The sequence below is a fragment of the Phlebotomus argentipes genome, unplaced genomic scaffold (assembly GCF_947086385.1).
Source record: "Phlebotomus argentipes unplaced genomic scaffold, Phlebotomus argentipes genome assembly scaffold_4, whole genome shotgun sequence".
Lineage (NCBI taxonomy): Eukaryota > Metazoa > Arthropoda > Insecta > Diptera > Psychodidae > Phlebotomus > Phlebotomus argentipes.
In genome coordinates, this window is record NW_026776174.1 from 10,068,305 (window position 1) to 10,088,900 (window position 20,596).

A 20,596-nucleotide genomic window follows, 5' to 3' on the forward strand; every position below is an offset into this window, starting at 1 on the left:
CGTGGCAGCAAGGAGCATGTTGAATAGGTTCTCTAGTGTCCAGGACAAGGCGTGAATCTGTGATTGTGATTTTAGTTTTCTCAATTTGATCAAAGACTCACTCACCGAGATTATAATAATATGAAATATCCCACCAGGCTTTTAGTTTGAAAAGTAGGCAAAGGTAAACGCGAAACATCACCGTGAAATCCACGTGATTTTCGCTTTTCATCCCAATTTTACCTCACTCTCCCGATGATCATTTAAAATCAATTTCGAGAATTCAGGGCAATCTATTGTGTTTCGGTGCTTTCATCAATACATAAAGTTATACTTTAGTTTTCACATTCTATCTCTCTCCCTCTCTCGTTTTAATGACAAAGAGGAAAGTGTGACTGACAATACATTACGAGTTACTAAGAGAATATTAAATAGAGTAGCGAGTAAAGAATCGGGACGAAATTAAAAAATTCCCAACTTGGTATAGTCACATTTTTCCCCGTGATATACACTTGCAAGTGGAAAGAGATCCGTCAAAGTTACACAACATCACCATCGCGGGAGGAAAAGGTAATGAAATTCTCAAAATATTATAATTATCGAAGTTATGCAGAGCATTAACGGATTGAATAGAATCGATAGCAGTGATTTAAATTTTTCTGCGACACGTAGTTAATCCGTCGCTCATCGTAGATTTTACCAGACGATTTCTCTTCTCTCTCACCTCATTAACTGCTTTCAATTCAACTTGCAATTCATATCCGCTTATCAGACGACAGTTCAGTGAGGTGCTTCGAAGGTGAGATGGAGAGTAATTGACTTAAAATGCTGATGTACAGCTCATCGTCTGATTTTTCGCGTCGGCTGACGGTGGAGAGGATAATTTATGCGTTCACCTTGTTTGGTGATTTTTATCCGCTAATAAACTCTTGAGTATATCCAAATCTCTCCTTGAGAATACACGGGAGTAGTAAAGTTGTCACCCTTTTTAAAGCATAGAATTTTATGATTTTCATGCCATTTTCTGACTGGCAGAGCTTTCAATTATCCCCATATATTTATGCCGGTTTATTCAATTTTGTGGGGTGAGAAAAATATGGGCTTAAGTTGGAAATGGGTGTCAGATTGTCGTTTTGTTTCATTTCCGCCTGTACGCGCGACGTCGATGAAAATTCACGGCATGTCTGGCGGGTTTCCGCAATTTTCTCCTCCGTGGCGCGGAGCAAATCCAATGGAAATTATCATTACATCGTCATTTCTTCCTCTTTACATGGGAAATTCAACTTTTCAATCATCTCGCCTGTCAGGCCATCCATGTGGATGTGTGCGATGGGAGAGGGTGAAATTATCAATAGGATGATTCTGAATGGCGGAAAAGCTTTGAAAGATACTTTGCAATGTCAACGTGTCTCCTGCATCCACAGGCCTCTGTAATAGAGGATGAAAGGGAAATATTCAACCTCAGACATTGCGATACGTGAATTATGAGAAGGAATAGGGCAAAATCCCAAATATCTCAGAAATGTCTCTCAAAGGGCCTTCGGTCATCTGATGCGATATTATGAGACTGAAGTGGTTGTGTGAATTTTCTGATTTTCACATCTCACCAGCTTGTCTATAGTGTTAGCATATTTTTTATTCATAAATATCTCACCTCTTGACGTGAAGATTAAGGTGCGGCTGAATATTCTAATTTATTTATCTACAAGTTCATCGTTGACTCGAAACAAGAGGCCAACCCTGAAATGGTCTTGGAAATGGTCATAGTTTCATTTGAAGGGAAAATCTCACTCTTGTTTGCAATATACTATATACATGGAAGGTCTGTCTTTGGGAAGATATTGAGGAAAGTATTCTTGAGTCACCCTCTCTAAAGTCCCTAAATATATTCTGAAACTACACACAATCTCACCTTAAATATGTACATACATGCCTACTTCTCTCCCCTAAAACACAACAGAGGCTTTGGGGGCTTAATCAGAAATCAGACGACAGAGAAGCACTTTCCGAATTCGATCCGCTTTGAGGCTGTTGGAAAGAAAAATTTCCACGGCAGAAGAAATGTTTGGGAAAAAAAGGTAAAAGAGGGAAACTTTCAATGGGAAGTTTTTAAAATAAATTAATTATTCATCAGTGGATTTCCAAATGAATTTAAATATTTCCCATCACATTACAGTCTGTCTTCTACATTCCGTCTGTGTGATTTTTTTCACCCACCTCAGTTGTGCCCCCTCTCGGTAGCCAGGATAATTGAATTGGAAATGTGCATAGTGAATACTTATAATGCGACTTAAAAACTTCTTTTGCAGTCACTGTAGCGTGACGAAATGACAGAGTGCGAACATTAATGGTAATCTGTGTGGTGGGTGGATTTTTGAATGTGTTTCATTGCATAATTTTTTTTATTATTAATATTTAATTTAAGATGAGTTGCGGTAAAGTTTTTAATTACATTGAAATTGGCGTGGTGGAAAAGATGACATGACGTTGGGATTGGATTCCTGGAGTGTGTGTGCGTTTTTGTGCGCGAAGAAGGGCGAAAAATTGGGCACAGAAAGGAGGAATGTTGCGATGGAAATTCTCTTTTGCGCCTCTTCCCATGGGGTAATGATTGAAAGCAGATGATTACTTCCGTTGGGTGGTATTTAATTTCAAAATATATTACCTATACCTCGTACACTCTCCAGGAGTCTAATCAAAAATCGATTCCTGCTGGAGTTGCTTGAGACTTTATGGGAAAATTGGAATTTTTCCACCATTCTTCACACGTCCCTTTTCACTTGAGAAACTTCCGGTGAGTGCGTGAAATGACATTCGTCGAGGACACCCTACTGATTTCCTCTCTGTAAAATGTAACAGGAAAAATTTGTCTCTTCATCTGCAATTTCTGCTCGTCCCTTGAATATATAGTTCTTCTGCTATCACAGAAGTTTATCTCGGGATTTTTGTAGCGCGCTGTGAAAGAAATAATATCAATTTTCGGTAGAAAAGGCAAAATTTGCCGCTCTTGCGATTTTTTCTGCTTACTCACGACACCACGAGTGGGTAAATTTGTGTGAATTGCGTACAAATTAGGGGCAAATTAACACCCCAGCTCATGTTTCTCAGCGAGGGTGGAGTTTTATATATTTTATGAGGAATGATTTCTTAATTTGGGCACTGCGAAAATTCTCCCATGAAAATTGTGTCTGGCGGCACTGTTGGAAAGTGTATTTAAGAAAAAAAGAATCGCAATTAGTCTCTGATTAGAGAGCGTGCAAAATTGCGAATTCAAGTAAATATTCTCTGGGGTAAATTTTTACACATAATATTTATGTTGGGAATGTTGTAATAAAATTTAAAATCTCTGCACTTTCACGTTTGGGTGCAAGTGAAATGCTGCAGTTGAATGTGCGGAGTATTAAAAAAAATATGTAGTGAAAAATGCTATTTTTCAGTCATTTCGTGTGCAATTCACTCGCTGAGCGTGGAAATTGTTTGCAAGTTGCAAGTCTCGTCCCGTGGTTTGTATAAATTACATTGCCACTGACTTATTCATCGTGTCTCTCGCCCTGAAGCCAAATCTCTCCGAACCGCATGAGTGGTAACTGGGGCGAAGAAAACTAACCTCATGGTGATGGAAATTAAGTACATGTCGCTATAAGCATTCCCAGTGGATGATTAACACGTGAGAATGGCAAAAATGATCACAGAATCTCTGCCAAGAGAGACCCTTGTGTTTCGGGTAAAACATTACCATAAATTTTGGGAATCAATTCTCTATCTTTTGGGAAGTGTTCCCACGATGATATCTCGGAGAAAATAACAAATTTTCCCTCACGAATTTATTCATGTTCCTCCTTATCTTCTGCATTGAAATGTCAGGAGGGAGAAGTTGGTGAAAATAGAATTTCCCAGAGCGGGTGGAAGTGATTGTGGGAAGGCATAAGGCAGATTCACTGTTCTGAATTTATGTGTATTATTTCAAATTAATTGCTGGAAAGCTGAAGAATACGATCTTCAATTGGTGCAGAGATCGTGCGAAATGATGTCGTAAAGAAGTAATCTCGTTTTAAAAATTTACATCTGCCTCTAAATAAATTTCCACGGCCGTAGTCTGAAATATTTATCCATGAGAATACAACATATTGTATAGGAAATAGACGACTTTGATATCTCCACACTTCACTATCCATCACATCATCCGTTCTACATATCTCTCGAATGTGGCGAGCTTAGAAGAGCTGTGCATGGTGCCCAAATCCCAATGTATAAATATAAATTGATTTTTAAATAGCTCCACACTCAATATTGGAGCTTCTGCGTCAAAGAAAGGACACTGTCAGCTCATTCGCTCGCTCTCTTTCTTCCTTTGTGTCCAGGTGGAATCGCCGAGCGAGAGGATTAATAATACTCTGTGGTTGAATTGGCAAATTGACCTAAAATGTCACAGACAAATTGGGTGAATACCATTTTTTTTCGACCACAATACCCAAAGTCTTGTCCCTTGTGTGAAAATCACATACTAAAAGTTTTTCCTCTCGCCAAAGAGACTCGTCTCGGCGAGGAGAATAAGGTGAAATAGAAAGAAATATCTAGATGTCGAATTGGGCTTTTCTTACGTGTGTGTGTACATATATTATATAGAGAAGCGAAAGATAGTTTTTGGGCACTCTTTTGAGATTCTACTTTAGGTAAAATTCACATAAACTGCCCCACTTTTTCAGCTTGCAATATTAATACTCATCCAGAAATCTGGCTATAAAATGTGCTTAATGAAGTCTTCAGGGCTGTGATCGAGAGTATTTGTACATTATTCATTTGGCTTAAATTCCTTGCGGGCCACGATGACGGGTACGGGGAAAAGAGTCTTCTTTATCCTGTAAAAGGAATTATGGTGCCCATGTCAAATTTTTACGATTTATTTAACTAATAAGATTGATGCTTTCTCCCTCCAGCCGCGAGGTTTCCCTTTCAACTTCTCAACCCAGAGGCATTATTTCTGCTCTGTTTTTGATGGATTCACATGCCTCTGCAAGTCCCTCGAAAAATGCCATATAATTTATTTAGAGTGAGATCATGCCCAGAAGCGTCTGTGCAAAAAAAAACGATCCGGATAAATTTCCCAATACTCGTGTGGGGCAGGGAGTAAGAGGGAGAGAGATCAAGTAAAAACTTACGGGCAGAGCCTGAGTTTTTCTTAATTTAATTTACACAACGACTTCATATCCGTCTGTTTCTCTTACCTTCTCTGCTTTTGCACCCTTTGGTATCACCATTTACCTTGTTGTCTCACACAAAGCACCCCATATTCGAGGTGGAAATGAGAAATTTTCCGTGAGTTTTTCTTCTACCATGTTATGGAGTAATTTTCTCATTTATCACGACATAGGTAATATTTTTCTTCATGACTTTTTCACACTTTCCACCATGAGAGTGGGGAAAGAGAAAAACAACAAAAAGTCCTTTCTTCTGCTACTTAAGCTCTTTTCCGTGCTGCAGAGGCAAAACAAGAATGAAAGACGCGATGGGAAACATCAAGGAAGTAGCTTCAATTGCAATTTATTCTCTTAAGACAAGGCATCCATGAAGCGAAGCCAAAGAGAGGGTGTGAAAAAATTGAGTTTATTTCGAATTTCCCACCACATAAGTCGTAATAATTTTCCTTTAATGCGAGATGGAGAAAAGCAATTGTGTTCATGAAAGCTTGAAATGATTCGCGCAACTGTTTTCTTTTTAATCTCATTCAACTGATCAAAGCTCACAATGTTGGCGAGGCGAAAAGCTCGCTCTTGTATTTTCACTCTCATTTTCGTATCTCTATCAATTGCCAACGTCAAATGTGTGTTATATGGGAAACTTTGCGCTGTGGGTGAATTCTCAGATGGGAGTGATGTTCAACAATAGTTTACGATAAACGGTGAGAGTGGTTTCCTCGGGTGTGGAGGATAGCGTGTATGCTAGCGCACACAAAAGTCAATTCCAGGCCATACAAGAAAGACATCCAGAAGAGACTCAAACTACCATATGAAGGCAGGGAGATGGACTTGTGGGTGGGTTGGAAAACTATAAATAGCGACATTGTTAGGTGCAGAGTGAGATTCCCAGCCTCCCTCAACTTTCCTTCCTTCGCTCACCGATTTGATGTAATACTCTTATGGAGACGTTCGTCAAAGGGTGAACTTTTGCAGAGGAGCGCACAGTTATTGATACCATTTAAGTATCAGAATTTCTTCATCTCGTCGGATTTTTTCCTCTCTCTCTCTTTTGGACAATTTCATCTGAAGAGCCAGAGCTTTCTGTCGTCTCCGAGAGCAAGTGCTGTAACTCCTTCGGCCCCCCAAATGGGGCTATTCCCTTTGACTTTATCTTATGGGGAAATTGGAATGGAACCCTTTATCATTCTCTGCTTCTATTCACAGCCACTCTTGACCAGAATGGCGTTTTCTGTTGAATCAACACAAAATGTTTCGGAGCCACTCAATTAAAGATAATAATGGGATTCCATACATCACAGAGTATTTAGTTTTTGAAAAATATTTATCAACCCATATGCTGCTCTTATGTGAATCTGATTGATTTTTCGAGAGAAGTATTTTCATTTTATCGGAAAATCGTGCAAAGGAAAATCTGGAATTTGATCTTAAGTGAAATCTCCTCACAGGATGCCAATAAAAACGACTCTGAGCATTGATGTGCGAGGGAGATCATCATCATCATCAATGTGAGGAGAGAAAAAAGTGCTACATTCACATTTTCTCCTCTCGCTGCGCGTCTTCTTCAGCATCTTTCGATTGTTTGTCCATTGAGGATATTCGTCGGCAATATCCCACCCCTCTCACTCCCTCACTGCTATCGATGGAGGGCGATCCACACAACAAAATGACCATCACTCTGCATTTTATTGCATTTCATCCCCTCAATCTTTTTAATCTGTCCCGTTTGTTGCCTCAGATGGAGTTGGGCAGATTAAGAGATTTCGCCAAAAATTACAGGGAGATTTGAACGAACAAAAAATACCAAAGAAGATTTTTCGAATCACTTCAGTCTCGCTTTTCACACACACACACATGGTCGGGGAAAAAATGGAGAGTGAAAGAAAAGGCCGCAAGGAGGAATTTTTTTTCGCACTTTGCGGAATACAAACTCTTGGTTTTCATGCGAAGTGGATATGAATGGGAAAGGAGACACAAAAGTGAGTAAATTTATTTTCACCAACATTTTCTCGCACAATAATTTAACATCTTCACTGGCAAAGTGTGTGACATTGAAGGGTTCACCCCTTCTTTGGGCGCCGGGAGTGTGAGTCCAATTCTGCGGTATGACAGAATCCATCAAGCTTGGCACGATCGTATCAACGTGTGGTGGGGGCGGGGAGTGGCGCAATAATATCTCTTATGGAGCATAAGTGAGAGATCATAAATAAAATGATACTCTTTGTCATATTTTGCGAGACACAATGAGCAACAAAGGGGGATTGATACACTCAACCGAGGCATTCTCTCATCTGACACATGAAAAGATCATTGAGGGGTGTCGTACAAGGAGATAAAAATTACAGTAGAGCTCTACAAATTGCACATGATGTATCATTTATCACACTTTACGTGAACCCACGTGATCCTATTCAATTACACTGAGCTAATTCACATGGCATTTTCACCCGCAAAGTGCCTTCTTCTTCGGCCTACCTGAAAATACTTCACCGAAAGGCAAAATATATTTTTATAAATTTTCCACACGGTGGAACTATGAATAAATTGTGCAAATTTATTGATTAGCCATAAAGTGATATAAATAATTTGCCAACACGAGCGGGAAAATGATGATATTTTGGATAAATTCCCTCCAACAGATTACCCCATGATTTCAGGTGGAAGATATTGGGGCACTCTTGTGGGGGGCGGAGGATTCGGGAATAGTTCTTTTCCGCCTGTTCGGGAAATAAATGTTCTGTTTTACCCCTTCGGAAATCGAGATGGTTGGCTGAGGGTGAGGTATAAAATAAACGCCAGTAAAAGAAAACCCCAAAATAACCATATCTTGTTCTTGAGCTACACTTCTTTCCCATCTAACATGGAGATTCTCAGGCAAAAACTTTCAATCTCTTTTACAACACTTTAATATAACGAAAGTCTCTGTGCAAAATCCAGTGATAAAGAACTATTAGGATCTGTTGTTATGAAGGAATATAAAAAGGAAACACATGAGGACCTAAACTTTCAAGGAAACGTTAAGGGAAAACAACTTTTAGATTGGCAATTGTACCGAGAGCACAAGTTTTGTGTGAAATAGCATGAAAATGTTTTTCCCACAGACACAGTCGGTTTCAACTGATTATTGAATTATATTGCATAATTAGTGGTTGCCAAATTGAACACAAAACATATTTGTGTTTTGACGCAAGTGGCAACAAATGCAAATCGGTGTAAAGAAATTGCTGAATAATTGAAGCGAAATATCATTCAAATATTTGTATGAGAAATCATTATATCGTAAAATATGTTTATGTAGCCAATGTAATATGTGAAAATGCGAATTTAATGCGCATTTTCCTATTTCCATCTGGGATGGGCGCTTTTTTCCACCAACATTCTCCAATTTGGCTGTGTTGGACGAGATTTGAGGATGGCTTTCATGAACAATAAATCGGTAGCATTATTAATGACTATTCAGTAATCCAGTCACGCGATTCTTATGCCACTTCCCATCATCACAGTTTGGCACGAAATTGTGCGCGAAGGCAATGTTTGTCGTCCAAGAGAAAAAGTCTCCACGAGAGAGACTTGCGACGGAGGACAATCTGGGGTGATTTTCTTTTTATCCGATCACGACAAGAATGGCAAATTTATTCGTGTGGAGTGTGAAAAAGTCGAATTTGTTTATCGGAACAAGTTGACGCAGACCGAGTTTGGTGTAGAAAGTTTGCGGTGGAGATGCACAAGTTTACACGCACTGCCAGATAACGAGGAGCAACTTTCGCTCCGCCACGTGGACCCATTGCCATCTCCAATTTAGATTTTTGCCGTCAACTTCACCATCTTTGCCATCATTAAATTATCTTCTCACACTCTCTTGTGCTCAAGTGTATCCTTTTGGTAATTTGTAGCTCAGCAAAAAATGCCTCACGTGCTTCCTCTTGCCGGGCGCTTTTGCAGTTGTGAATCTCTTGTGAAGTTTCCCATCTCACACTCCTCATTCTCCCCGTCAGCTCAAGACGAGGAGTAGCAGCATAGCATGTTTGTGGGAGAAATGGAAAAAGTGAGAGGATCCTCATCAGCATTTTAATGCGTTAACATGATACTTCATACCATGAGCTTTTGATGACAATGTTGTATCTCCACTGGGAGTCTCTCGATGCGCGCGGGAAATACTAAGTGACTTTTATAGTTACACATGGCTAAATTTCTCCTCAGATCCTCATCCACGGCTCCTCCATCACTCTGCACAGTGTCCTCCCGAAAAAGGCGACATGGAAATAAATTAATTTCCTCTGCAGTACGCCGCTGTACTTCTCTAGTGCCTCAAATTACTCTCCATTTAAATTTATTATGAGCTTTCTTGTTTATTAGCACACAGGAATTTAATGTCTTGTTAGTTCTCCACCTCGCAATGTATTTGTTTGCAAATGGCCCGTTTTGCGTGAGGTGTGAAGGGAATTTCTAATCTCTGATTATTGTTTGCCAAGTTTCCTCTAAATACATACATATTCGCAGTTGAACATGAAAAAAGGGAGTTAATAAACCTAGATATGTATTTATTATGAAAGCTCATTAATATTCTAACTGTATCCGTTTGCAAAACATGAGTAAGAAATTCACAATAGCAATGTAGTGTCTTCTTTCTGGATTAATTAACTCGGCGATCAGTAGCGTAGTGAATGGTAATTTTTATTCCAAGAGCGATTGTGAAGAATTTTTGTATTCAGAAAAGCTCGCGAGATGTCTTCTAAAGAGATTTAACAGCTTTCTAAAATGGCTTATCCGAAGAGATTTCTTTCATATTCCCTCGCGAACTTCTGTCTGACAAATTCTCCAATTTGTGATAAGGAGGATAAGAGTGTATTTTTAATGAGCCTTTGGTGGATTTTAAATCAGATATTTCCAGGACAATTTCGAAGCACTTTCACCCAGTTCTCACTACATCACTGTCGCGCACGACAAGTGATGTACCTGATTCTCGGGGTTGAGAGAAGTTCTACTTTTGCTTTAATACGTGGGAAATCCCATGAAATCGTTTTAGTACCCAAGCAGGTTCTCCTCAATATAAATGTCTAGTTGAAGAATGTGGTTCTTGTCATGCAAAGGTTTGTGTGTTTTATTTTGAAACAAACCGACACAGCGGTAATTCTATAGAACAAAATATCGCAATATATGGAATATCCATTAGCAAGTCCATTTTATTTGATTTGCTTCTTTTTCCAATCCACAACAAGTGTGTTACTGGTTGAGAATATTAATTGTTTGGCTCAGATGCAAAAAAAAGCGCGGGATTTCACTGCTGGACTTGATAGATTGGAGTCACTTCCTCAGCTGAATTCGCAGATGAATTGATCACCATAATAAAATATCAACCTGAATGTTTTTACCGCTTTGCTTTTGCGATTTATTTTTGTGTTGTGCCTTATAATTGACGAAGGCAAAACAGCAGAGATCTTGCGACTTAATCAATTTTGGTCTGCTTTCAATACAGATCGTAAATACATATGTTTTAGTCGCAATGTCTATATAAATTTTGTATTATTATCATTATACTTTGTTTCTCGCAAACAAGCCGAGAGAAACTTGTTTATAAAAGCGCGGATTAAGATGTGTCTGTGTGCGTCTCGCGCGAGAAGCCAGTTGGAGACGCTCTTTATGTGACGCACTGATGTAAAAACCCATGACAGCGCCGGCTGCAGCACTCATCATTCATATAGCACTATGGAAAGAAGTAGATCATTGAAAACACATCTATGCCTTAGCGATTGTCCAGCAATAGTAACTTACTTTGTCTCCGACAGCTATGCAAGTTCCCTCTCCGGAATCATCGCCATCGTCGGTGTCACTGCCAGGGCCTCGTGGAGGCAGTCCGGAAGGTTGCTGGGGGCGAATATTGTTGGGTTTCTGTAGACAACGGCGGGAGTGTAATGTAGCCTGAGCGCAGTATTGCGAGCAACACGTGCTGGACTCTCTGCATTCTGCTCCATTTGTCAAGCAAGTTGGTGCTTTGGTCGTTTTGTCTGGATCACCGAAGCGATTGCTGATGAGCTCCTCGATGGTCATGGTGTTCTGAGGGATGTTAGAGCCGGGATTGAGAGATGGCTGTCCAGGTATACTCGGCGCGACGACATCGTAATTTGGGACACATTTGTATGAGAAGCTGAGACATCTCTGAGAGCAACACTGGTGACTTGTTTGGCACTGATCATATGGAGAAAAAAAAAACACTTTTATAGATGGCTATCGTAGAAAATAATGTAAATGAGAGCCTCACATATTCGCCGTTTTGGGCACACACTGGAGCGGCACTGGTATCGTTATCTCCGAAGCGATTCTCAAGATCAGAACCACCGAAGGACGACGTGGAGTCAATGATTGAGGACACAAGGTCAATCTGAGTGCCTCCTGTGGGTTGCGACCCGCACTTGTAGGAGAAGGTCAGACAGACTCCAGAGCAGCAATGATATTGTTTAGTGCACTGAAATTGACAATGTTTGCTATAAAAAGGTTGAGGAGAGTCAAGAGCGAAGGAAAGTACTCACATATCCTCCTTCGGGAACACAGAGACCGCCCGATTGTCGCCTAATGCGCAGAAGTGGATGAATCTAGAAAGTAAAACACAATTCACTAAACTGTCGATCAAACTCACAAGAGTCACAAAGTACCTCGTGCAGGTCACTGGAGGCGGATTGACGAGCAACAGATGATGCACTTGTTGCGGCAATTAGAAAGCAGCAGAGCACAATTTGAGGGCCCCCCATGTTCACTGTTAATAAATGTGGCACAGTCAATAGCTCAATGCTCCACCAGTAATCAGGGAATGTGGCTTCAGACTGGCCTCCACTTCCACTGCTCAGCGTCTTTTATGTTAAAAGTTTACATGAGGAAATGTCTGTGTGGAGTCTCTTCCACACCTCCAGTCGGGCATTGATAATTTCGCTCTACACTCCGGCAAATCTTGACGTCGTTTCTGAAATTTCCATTAGCGTAACTCCGAGCGTGAGTAATTCTCGTGCCACTCACACTCACATGCGACTATCTAATGGACTTAATTGCTCAGTTTCACGTGTAGTTTTGCCTCAGCGTGTTACCTGGAAAACTGCTAATTGTTTTGAGTGTTTGCAAAGAACAACGCACACATTTGCACGTGAATCATCGCTGGGAGAATTGAATGGGAGCGAAAAGAAGAGAGATTGCAAGCAGAATCTTGAAAACCTGAGCGACTGTGCTCTTCTCATTTCCACAAGACAATTAAGCGACAAGTACATTGTCCACTAGACGTTATGCAAGCTTTTTAATTAAATGCTAAAATTCTTAGTGCATGCTCAGTAATTACAAACAGCACCTGACTGAGCAGCACGAGTGTCAATAAAAAGTAATCACAAATAGTGGGAAATTTGCATGAGATTTTATGTGATTTTTTTTCTCATTTTGGCAAAGCAAAATATAAAAACTGTACATTTATGTATTTCGTATCATGAACTTGCGTCCAATGAAATTCCTCGTGACTCACAGCTTCAGGCTCAGTGACAATTTGGGTATTATTATGCACGGACCGTTGATGCGAAGATGGGGGCCATGTCGACAAAAGAGTAGAGATGTGGATGAGAAAAGAGTGTCATGCTCTCTTGTGTACATTGTTTTGTTGACACTTTTCATCATCCCAACTCCAGTGAATTTTATTGTTAATATGTTGTCAATGGCTAGAAGTTTTCGCCGACGCACGATTGAGAATTTGCAAATATAATGCACAAATTGGTCACCAAGAGTGGTATAAAAAATTGGAAAGGCGATCAAGAGAGCAAAAAAAAATGCCTGGCACATCAATGATTGATTGCCGTGCTCAGCTCTAAGCCTTTACCTGCTGAATCACCACTCTGGGATATCCAATAACATCATTTCACGACAACCCACATGTTGCCGATCGAGAGAATAAATTTGCATTAGTAGTTCAACTTTAATGTCATCTGGCACAAGTGTCGAGAGAGCACATCAATTGTGCCCTAAATTTCGACATTCAACTGCAATTTCCCCACCTGAGTGAGCAATACAAATATTTTTCTATTTGCTAGCGAGAGAGATAAAAAAAATCACATGTACCTATCGCTTTTAAATGGGTTGTTAGATAAAAAATCAATTGGGGTCATTTACATGCTCTTCCATATTACATTTGACACCCATTTTACGCTTATCGCTACAGCTCAATGACAGAAGAACTATTAAAAAGTTTACAGATTGGAAATTCACAGAGGATGCTCATTGGGAATTTCAAGAGTCAATTATGTGAAATTTAATTACGCATGCAATAAAGTAACTTGGAGTTTTTATCTTTCTTTGAAAAGGATTACATTGTATAATAGTTATTCACGTTCTTACAACATCTAGAGAAGACAGTTTTTGAGATGTGTTTAAGCGTATGTAATATAATTCATTTTCACATCACATAAATACTTCCAAAGAGACAAACCAAAAGAATTACACTCTCAGTTGGTAATATTTACATAAACAGACATGTTAAGAAGATTTAGGCGAAGACTGCACTTTCTCCCTATGTTTGATTAATGCACAAAGCATAGAATAATGTAAGAAGTACTCACGTAATGTATTGAATTGTGGAGAAGCTTTTGAAGTGAGTGTATTCTAAAGTTTACACATCTATTTGTTGAGAATCTAGAAGAGGGTCTTCTGCCATCTTATGTGACAAAGCGTACTAAAAACCTCGAGTGCAACTTCGATAACTTGTTGCTGTTGTCAGTGAGAGTAAATTTAACCATTGAGTTGTAAGTGGCTTCTAACAACTCTTTGACATGGAACTTCCTGCAGGGAATTATTAAGTACTCTGTTGGGCAGCAATTTCTTTTATCGCTTCCACTTTCCTCGTTTTTGCAGCCTGCAAGCTCAAGAGTATGAATCTCTCGCCCTGTGCAGATGGAAAATTGAATTTGCTGGCAACGCCGAGCCTCATGCCACGCGGTGGGACATTTTCTTACTTGTGCGGTTTTCCATGTGAATTCATGGCATTTTGTGCACCTCATATTGTATTTCTGCAGGCAGCAGCAAATTGGATGAAAAACTATGACCGCATATTGAATTATTCGTTACATTTTCCAGAGGATGTCACCAATTTTCGCTCGTCGTTAAATGTCTACTCTGACGTGCTCTCTGAAGTCTCTAAATTGATTTCGATGGAAGCGGTGAATTTAATTTCCCTTTTCAGAATTTTATTTGCAACAACACATCGTGTACTTAAAATGAAATTACATTATTTACAAACTCCGTGCAATGAGTTGGTTCCGCTGGTGGTGAACCTTTTAACGGCGGTGCAAACTAAATTGTAAACTGTTTCTCAAATCATCAAAGATTAAGTGTGTTGACTTGAGAACCATGGGAAATATTGCAGAAGATTCTACAAAAATTCGCCACATCGAGCATCGTGCTCGGAATAATAAGGGGAAGTATTTATGGCGAGAAGAGGGAGAAAAAGTCACTGACATGACCGTCAAGTGGAAAAGCTCAAGAATATCGCTAATACGTGTTTGGGAAAATACATGGCGTATCTCACATGAATATTCTCCATAATCATGATGGCAAATTGGGTGGAGGTTTTTTCTCTTGCAACTTTCGCACCTCGGAAATAATAAACTTTAATGAAATCTCCTTTCGCTCTCAATTATTTAATAATCCCCACCAGAATCTTAAGCATTATGTGGTTTTCTTCGTGAGTATGCGTGTGAAATATTAAAAATGTTTTTCACCCAGCTTCCATGCGAGAGATGCGGGGCAAAAAGTCTAATTTCATCACACACACACTCCCAGTCTCAGATACTTGATAAGATTTCCCATTAATCTTTAATTTTTGCTCACCCTCGATGAACTGTGGACGGGGAACTTGAGGGTGGCGTCTCGCGTTGGGAGGGAATCTATGGGCGGTGAAAGTCGCGGAGGAGAAAATGAGAAGCATCTCGCGGCCGAAATCTTGTGCTTTTTGTTACAAGGGTGACGAATTTTAATTACAAAGCTCACAAGTTGAATGAGTTTCCACTGGTGCGCGCCTGCCACATTCTTTTACGCTTACGGCGAAACCAATTTTAATCATAATCTCTTTTCATAGTAATTACAGTGGGTATTCGCGAAGTGAAAATGACGTGATAAAATATTCATACTTGAGAGGAACCATTTCACAAAACATCTGTCCTCAAGCCCTCGATTCACCCTGGCGTCTGGTCGAAATTTCCCTTCGATACTGCTCCACTTGGGGGCCTTCTCACCCTCTAGACGGTGGAAATTATCATAATTTCTTCCGCTGAAGAAATTAAATTTAGACACGCTGCCAATCTAAATTTTTTTTGCGGTTCACAAGGAGTGTGCGTGCCGTTCAATCTTAACCCTTCTCACCATGCACATGACTTTAGTTTTACATACCTTTCACTCATTTCAGCTTTCCTGCCATACTGAGAGCGTTTTCTCGAATCCCTGATTTCTCAAGAGAATTTACGACAATCCTCTCTATTGGCTTCTTTTTCAAACTCTTAAACTCTGGAGTATTGCCGTCTTTGAGGAATAAGCAAAAGTTCTGTAGAATTCCACAAATTTCCATGGAAATTCACCTGAAGAGCACACTTTAAATATACCTATGATTGAACTTAGTCTGAATTTATATCCCTGAAGCACAGGCATGACTTTCATTTCATCTTATTTAATCGGAAGTCGTCAATTATGCCCGAAAGTAGAGTTACTCTTCCTTCACGTTGCCAAAGCTTATCAGCAGTAGGAAAACTGTGTCCTCTACTGCATAATTTATTTGTGATTCTTCTTCCATTTGGCGTGTCGGAATGTTGAGGAGTGAGAGGAAAATTCTTTCATTCGCCACGTGAATTGAATAGAAAATTATGATTGTGACTAGGCGAGACTGATAGAAAAATACAACTGATGCCAAAATCTTGCCACCAAAAATACTGTGCGATTGAATTCTGTGCACAAAATTGCTCACTCGACGAAAGCCCAAAAGTTATATCTTCTCATGTGCAAATAACATTTGTGCGACAGCGAGATATAAAATTCCTCATATGCAAAGCGCTACGTGGGGTGTAATGTGATAGATTTCATAAAATATTAAATGTAATTTCAAATCAAATATCGGATTTTTAGAACTGTGTTGCCATGATTGAAAAATTCATGGGGAAATTTGCATTTCCTTCCGCGGAGACACGCTGAATGTGGAATTACAATATTTGCTATATTGTGTGTCGGGAGATAATTGAGATTTTCTCAGAAGTCACCTTTCATCTGTGCGGGAAATTGGGTGAGGTTACTTGAAGGATATCCTAGGAGGGGAGAGTGCGAAAATTGAATAAGGATCGACTAATTTACGTTAGATTGTGTGGAGGGACCCTTGCTGGTGTCCCTGCAAACTTGGGAATAAATTAAATTTGATGCAGCCAAGCGTTTTCTCCAGCCCAATGTCCCGGGGCTCTGGCATATAAATACAAATTGGCCATGGCTTAAAGGGTGATACCTCTATTGAGAGGTCACACGCTGGGTGGCAATGTCATCCATGAAATCCACCCAACCGCACGCTGGTCATCGTATCTAAATTACGTGATGGTAAATGTCAACGCCAGACTACCTCGCTGATATGGACATCTCTTTATCCCTGTCTCAGTGTGACAATTTTTTCCTGACCTCCAGACAGGCTCTGGAGTAGGCAAATTAATGGCAACATTTTCATCATGAGAGTGTATTTTTTTGCGGTCACCCTTTCTCACTCTTTCTGCAGTCGGAGCAGATGAGATAAGCAGAAGCGCACGACGAAAGTGAGAAAGTTCAACATTTTCCTGGCGAAATTCACTTCAATTTGAATAACTTGCAACATGGTGGGTAATAATATTAGAATTTATAATTCAACTGTGGCTTCATTGCAACTGCGAGCAAATTTATGAGCAGGCTGGGAAAAGGGTGAAAATTGAAGTTGACCAAACCACATCGTCAGAGTTGGATAAAATGTTAATCAACAGGTTTTTCAAGTTAATCCCTATCAGTAGGAATTAATTTCCGATATTGGCCGCAATATTTAGCAGAAAGTGTCCATTAGGCGAATCGGAAATTTTCTCAACAGATTAATAAACTTTTGTAATAAGTCAGAAAGGAAAGTCCTATCTCTCATCTAGGGTGGAGATTACTTTGCGATGCCACAGTACACAGATTTGTATTAAGGAAAAAAAAGGTCAAACGGAAAGTTGGTGTACACAAATTCCCGTGCAATTCCATAGAGAATTTAATTAATGCTACAGTAAAACTACATTTAGAATCTGTCATTGGTAATCGTTAGTTTTTCATGCACAAGCATTCCCATGAATTGAAATGTTTTGCATTGTGATATTTGAGCTATTTCACTTTACTCCCTTTGCTTTTTTTCAGGAAAACCACTATGACTGCCTCATGGTGCAGCAGATGACATGTGGGATTGAAGATGTGGCACTAGTTGGGGTGAGAGAAGACATCGAGAGTTGGCCGGAGGGAAGTATCAGCGACGCTGCGCGAGATTAAAATCCGTTGGCGACATAAAGCGATAGAGATGGACACGGGAAACCTCGTTCTGGAGGCTGTTGCCGCCGGTGTCAATGCCACAGACTACGTCAATCGAACAGCACCCATTTACTCCATAAATCCCGACTTTATTTCACAATGGTGAGTAGTTAATTCTTTGCCATCAAACCAGCGTTCAAACTCTCAATCACATCACGCTGCGGTAACCTGTACGCTCCAGCAGGATACATAATCAATTTACAAGCTATGTGATAATCGCACATGAAAACTGCACATAGCTTTTAAGCATATTGAAGGGTTGAACATGTGTCTCGTCTAAATGGGCTTGCAGATGCAGAATGCGGTAAATTAGGCACATAATGCGTATGGCTTGTCTCGCATTCAAGGCGCACAATATTACCTTTGTGTTAATAAAATTTATTGTAGAGTGATTAGCACGAACTCCGGGAATATTGTCGATCGATTTGCAAGAACGATGGTATAATTTTGAATTCTCGTAATAAAATGACTTAAGGGATAATTAGGTAGCAAAGTCATCTTTAAGTCCAAATGGATGTCTGAAACAGCACTGCTTTGTCGTACCTTTCACGGCCAAAGTCTGATTGATGGTTCGTAATATCCTGGGCACTTCTGTAACAGTAATTTTTTTTGTTTAGATCGTACTTCTGAGAATCTGTGCAGTATATTATATGATTCCTTGTCAATATGTCCCATAATCTCTAAATCATTTCTCAATATCTTGTCTAATTTCCACTGTCACCGGAAGGAGAGAAAGAGAGAGTGTGTCTGCAAATCCTCACGCGAAATGTGACATAAACGTGGCGGGTGTGAGTGGAATTGGGTGGCGGGATAATGTGGGAAAAAGTGTATGTTCCATGCTTAGGTGTGGGTGGGCTTGCGAGCTGTATATGTCGAGAAAATCCCTCTTCCCGCAGGCGAGTTGAGATGTCGTACACCATAAAAATCGATACCATGTCATTTTTCTGGCATTGATACAACCATTCCATTGTTAAATTGAGTGGATGAGCTTTTTTAAGGCAGTAGTGTGAGGAGTAAAAAGTATACGGAACGGATGAGAAATCTCTCTATGTCGCTTCAGACAGAATGTCGACCTTCCGATTATCCACACAAATGAAATTTGTTACGCCAAGGGTGAAATTGGCGATCAGGAAGGGGTGCCGATGGTGGCCAGAAGGAATTTCTAGGCGTGCAGGAGATAGAAAAAATATTGCATCCGGAAATCAGCAGCCGGTGTCGATAAATTTAAAAGTTTATTGTTATTTTTTAGCGGCAAAATACAAACGAGCATCTTGATATATAAATTGCCAATCACTTTTTCTCCGCATTAGATCGATCTATCAACCCTCCAAATTGATTTTCTTCGCTGCAGACACTTTAGTCACTGCTTCAAACATTTCCGGGTTAAATGGGGAAAAATGATAAAAGTTGATCCTTTGTGTGTTGGCCTAGTCGTCGTGGAAGATTGAATTTTATTTTATGGTTTTTACAAATTCTTTCAAAAAGGCCCACAGAAAAAAAAAATCTTATTATAAGGTAAGAATAAAGTGGATGAACTTGAAATAGATTCTCATCACTTTGTTTACACGTCATCACGATATCTTCTCCTGCCACGCATAATGTGAATTTTCTTCTCCATGATAAACTTTTTAATTGAGTAAATTTATAATGGAAAGTTTATCTTTTTATCTGTAGCCATTTTTAATGTGAAGTATTCTAGCAATTTTTTACCGACAAGGAGGAAAAGAGAGATATAAGTTAAGTGAATAAGAAATTTTATTATCTGGCCCTTCTTCTTCATCTTCAGGCTATTTCGCACCTCGCGAAGGCAATCAAGAGTTAATAAGTTTTATTTTATTTCAAAATTTTCCCCTTATAACAGCGATGGTGTGAAGTAAAGTCATAGTCTTGCCATAAACTCATTTATACTCAAGATTGGGTGAATCAAGAAGCGTGCTACTGAAGGGATTCTGTTGTGTTGCGGGTTGTTTGGAGTGAAACATTCAATTGAGCAATTAGCGTGGTACGGAATTTTAACATCAATTTGGAAAGCAAAAAAAATCGTATATGGTTACGCGAAAGTAATGTATGTGTATATCAGTGCACTATGAAGGAAATTTATAGTGAAAGTTATGATGGGAACTTTATTAAACAATTTCACACAAGTGCAACTTTTTGCCCTCCCGGCAAGCTTTGAGCAGAGGCAAAAATAGTTGTGGAAAACTTTCTGTTGCACTTTCATATTTCTGTGTCTCCTTGGCAATACATGTATATAACATAGCTGTCGTCTATGTACGGTTGATGGAATCAAGTGTAAGGCAGGAAGTCTTGTGGCACCTGTTAGAGTATCTACCACATAACGACACACTATCCTGTGTGCGTACCTTGAGGGTTGAAGGGTATGTTTAATGTAATTTTGCATCATGACTCACAGAGTTGAGATGAGGGGCAATAATGCAAAGGTATGTCTGTATATTGCCACCGAAGCATTGAGTTGTTTTTATGGGCCTCTCAAGATGCTGACTGGCTGTAACAGAAAGAGTATAGTGTAACTTTTTTTTCTCCTGCATTTGCTAGTAAAAGACGATGATAATGGACAAAGTTCCACATCCATTTCGTGTGCCTCATCACAAGTGTATACAGTGAGAGGCACAATTCGTGATACACAAGCTTCATGATCACTCTTTACCAGAAACGATGCGATTAAACTTGTTGTAAACAACCCGAGAGGAGTTGCAGCTTTCCACTGGTGAAACAAATTATACTTAATGTTTATTTCCACACTGACTGTTAGAGCAAATGATTCTATAATTGTTTTCACCACTGTTGAGGGTGTACTTTATCCATATCGTCTGCTTACCTCCGGCGTATCA

General features: G+C 39.7%; 2 protein-coding genes across 2 annotated transcripts in view; one reads left to right on the forward strand and one right to left on the reverse strand.

The window, feature by feature from the left end:
- The first annotated feature begins 280 nt into the window (after positions 1-280).
- LOC132257489 (muscarinic acetylcholine receptor gar-2) overlaps positions 281-20,596 on the forward strand; it is a 34,342-nt gene continuing 14,026 nt past the window's right edge. The window contains exons 1-2 of the mRNA XM_059754413.1: positions 281-549; positions 17,577-17,846. Coding sequence (XP_059610396.1) covers positions 17,734-17,846 — 113 coding nt within the window. The 5' untranslated portion in view covers positions 281-549; positions 17,577-17,733. The remainder of the gene's footprint in view (positions 550-17,576; positions 17,847-20,596) is intronic.
- On the reverse strand, positions 10,536-11,992 carry LOC132257385 (uncharacterized). Its single transcript, XM_059754251.1, has 5 exons — positions 11,825-11,992; positions 11,702-11,764; positions 11,434-11,637; positions 10,947-11,360; positions 10,536-10,878 (listed from the first exon to the last, which is right to left on the reverse strand). The coding sequence occupies exons 1-5, from the start codon at positions 11,918-11,920 to the stop codon at positions 10,813-10,815; spliced, it is 843 nt and encodes a 280-aa protein (XP_059610234.1). The 5' UTR covers positions 11,921-11,992; the 3' UTR covers positions 10,536-10,812.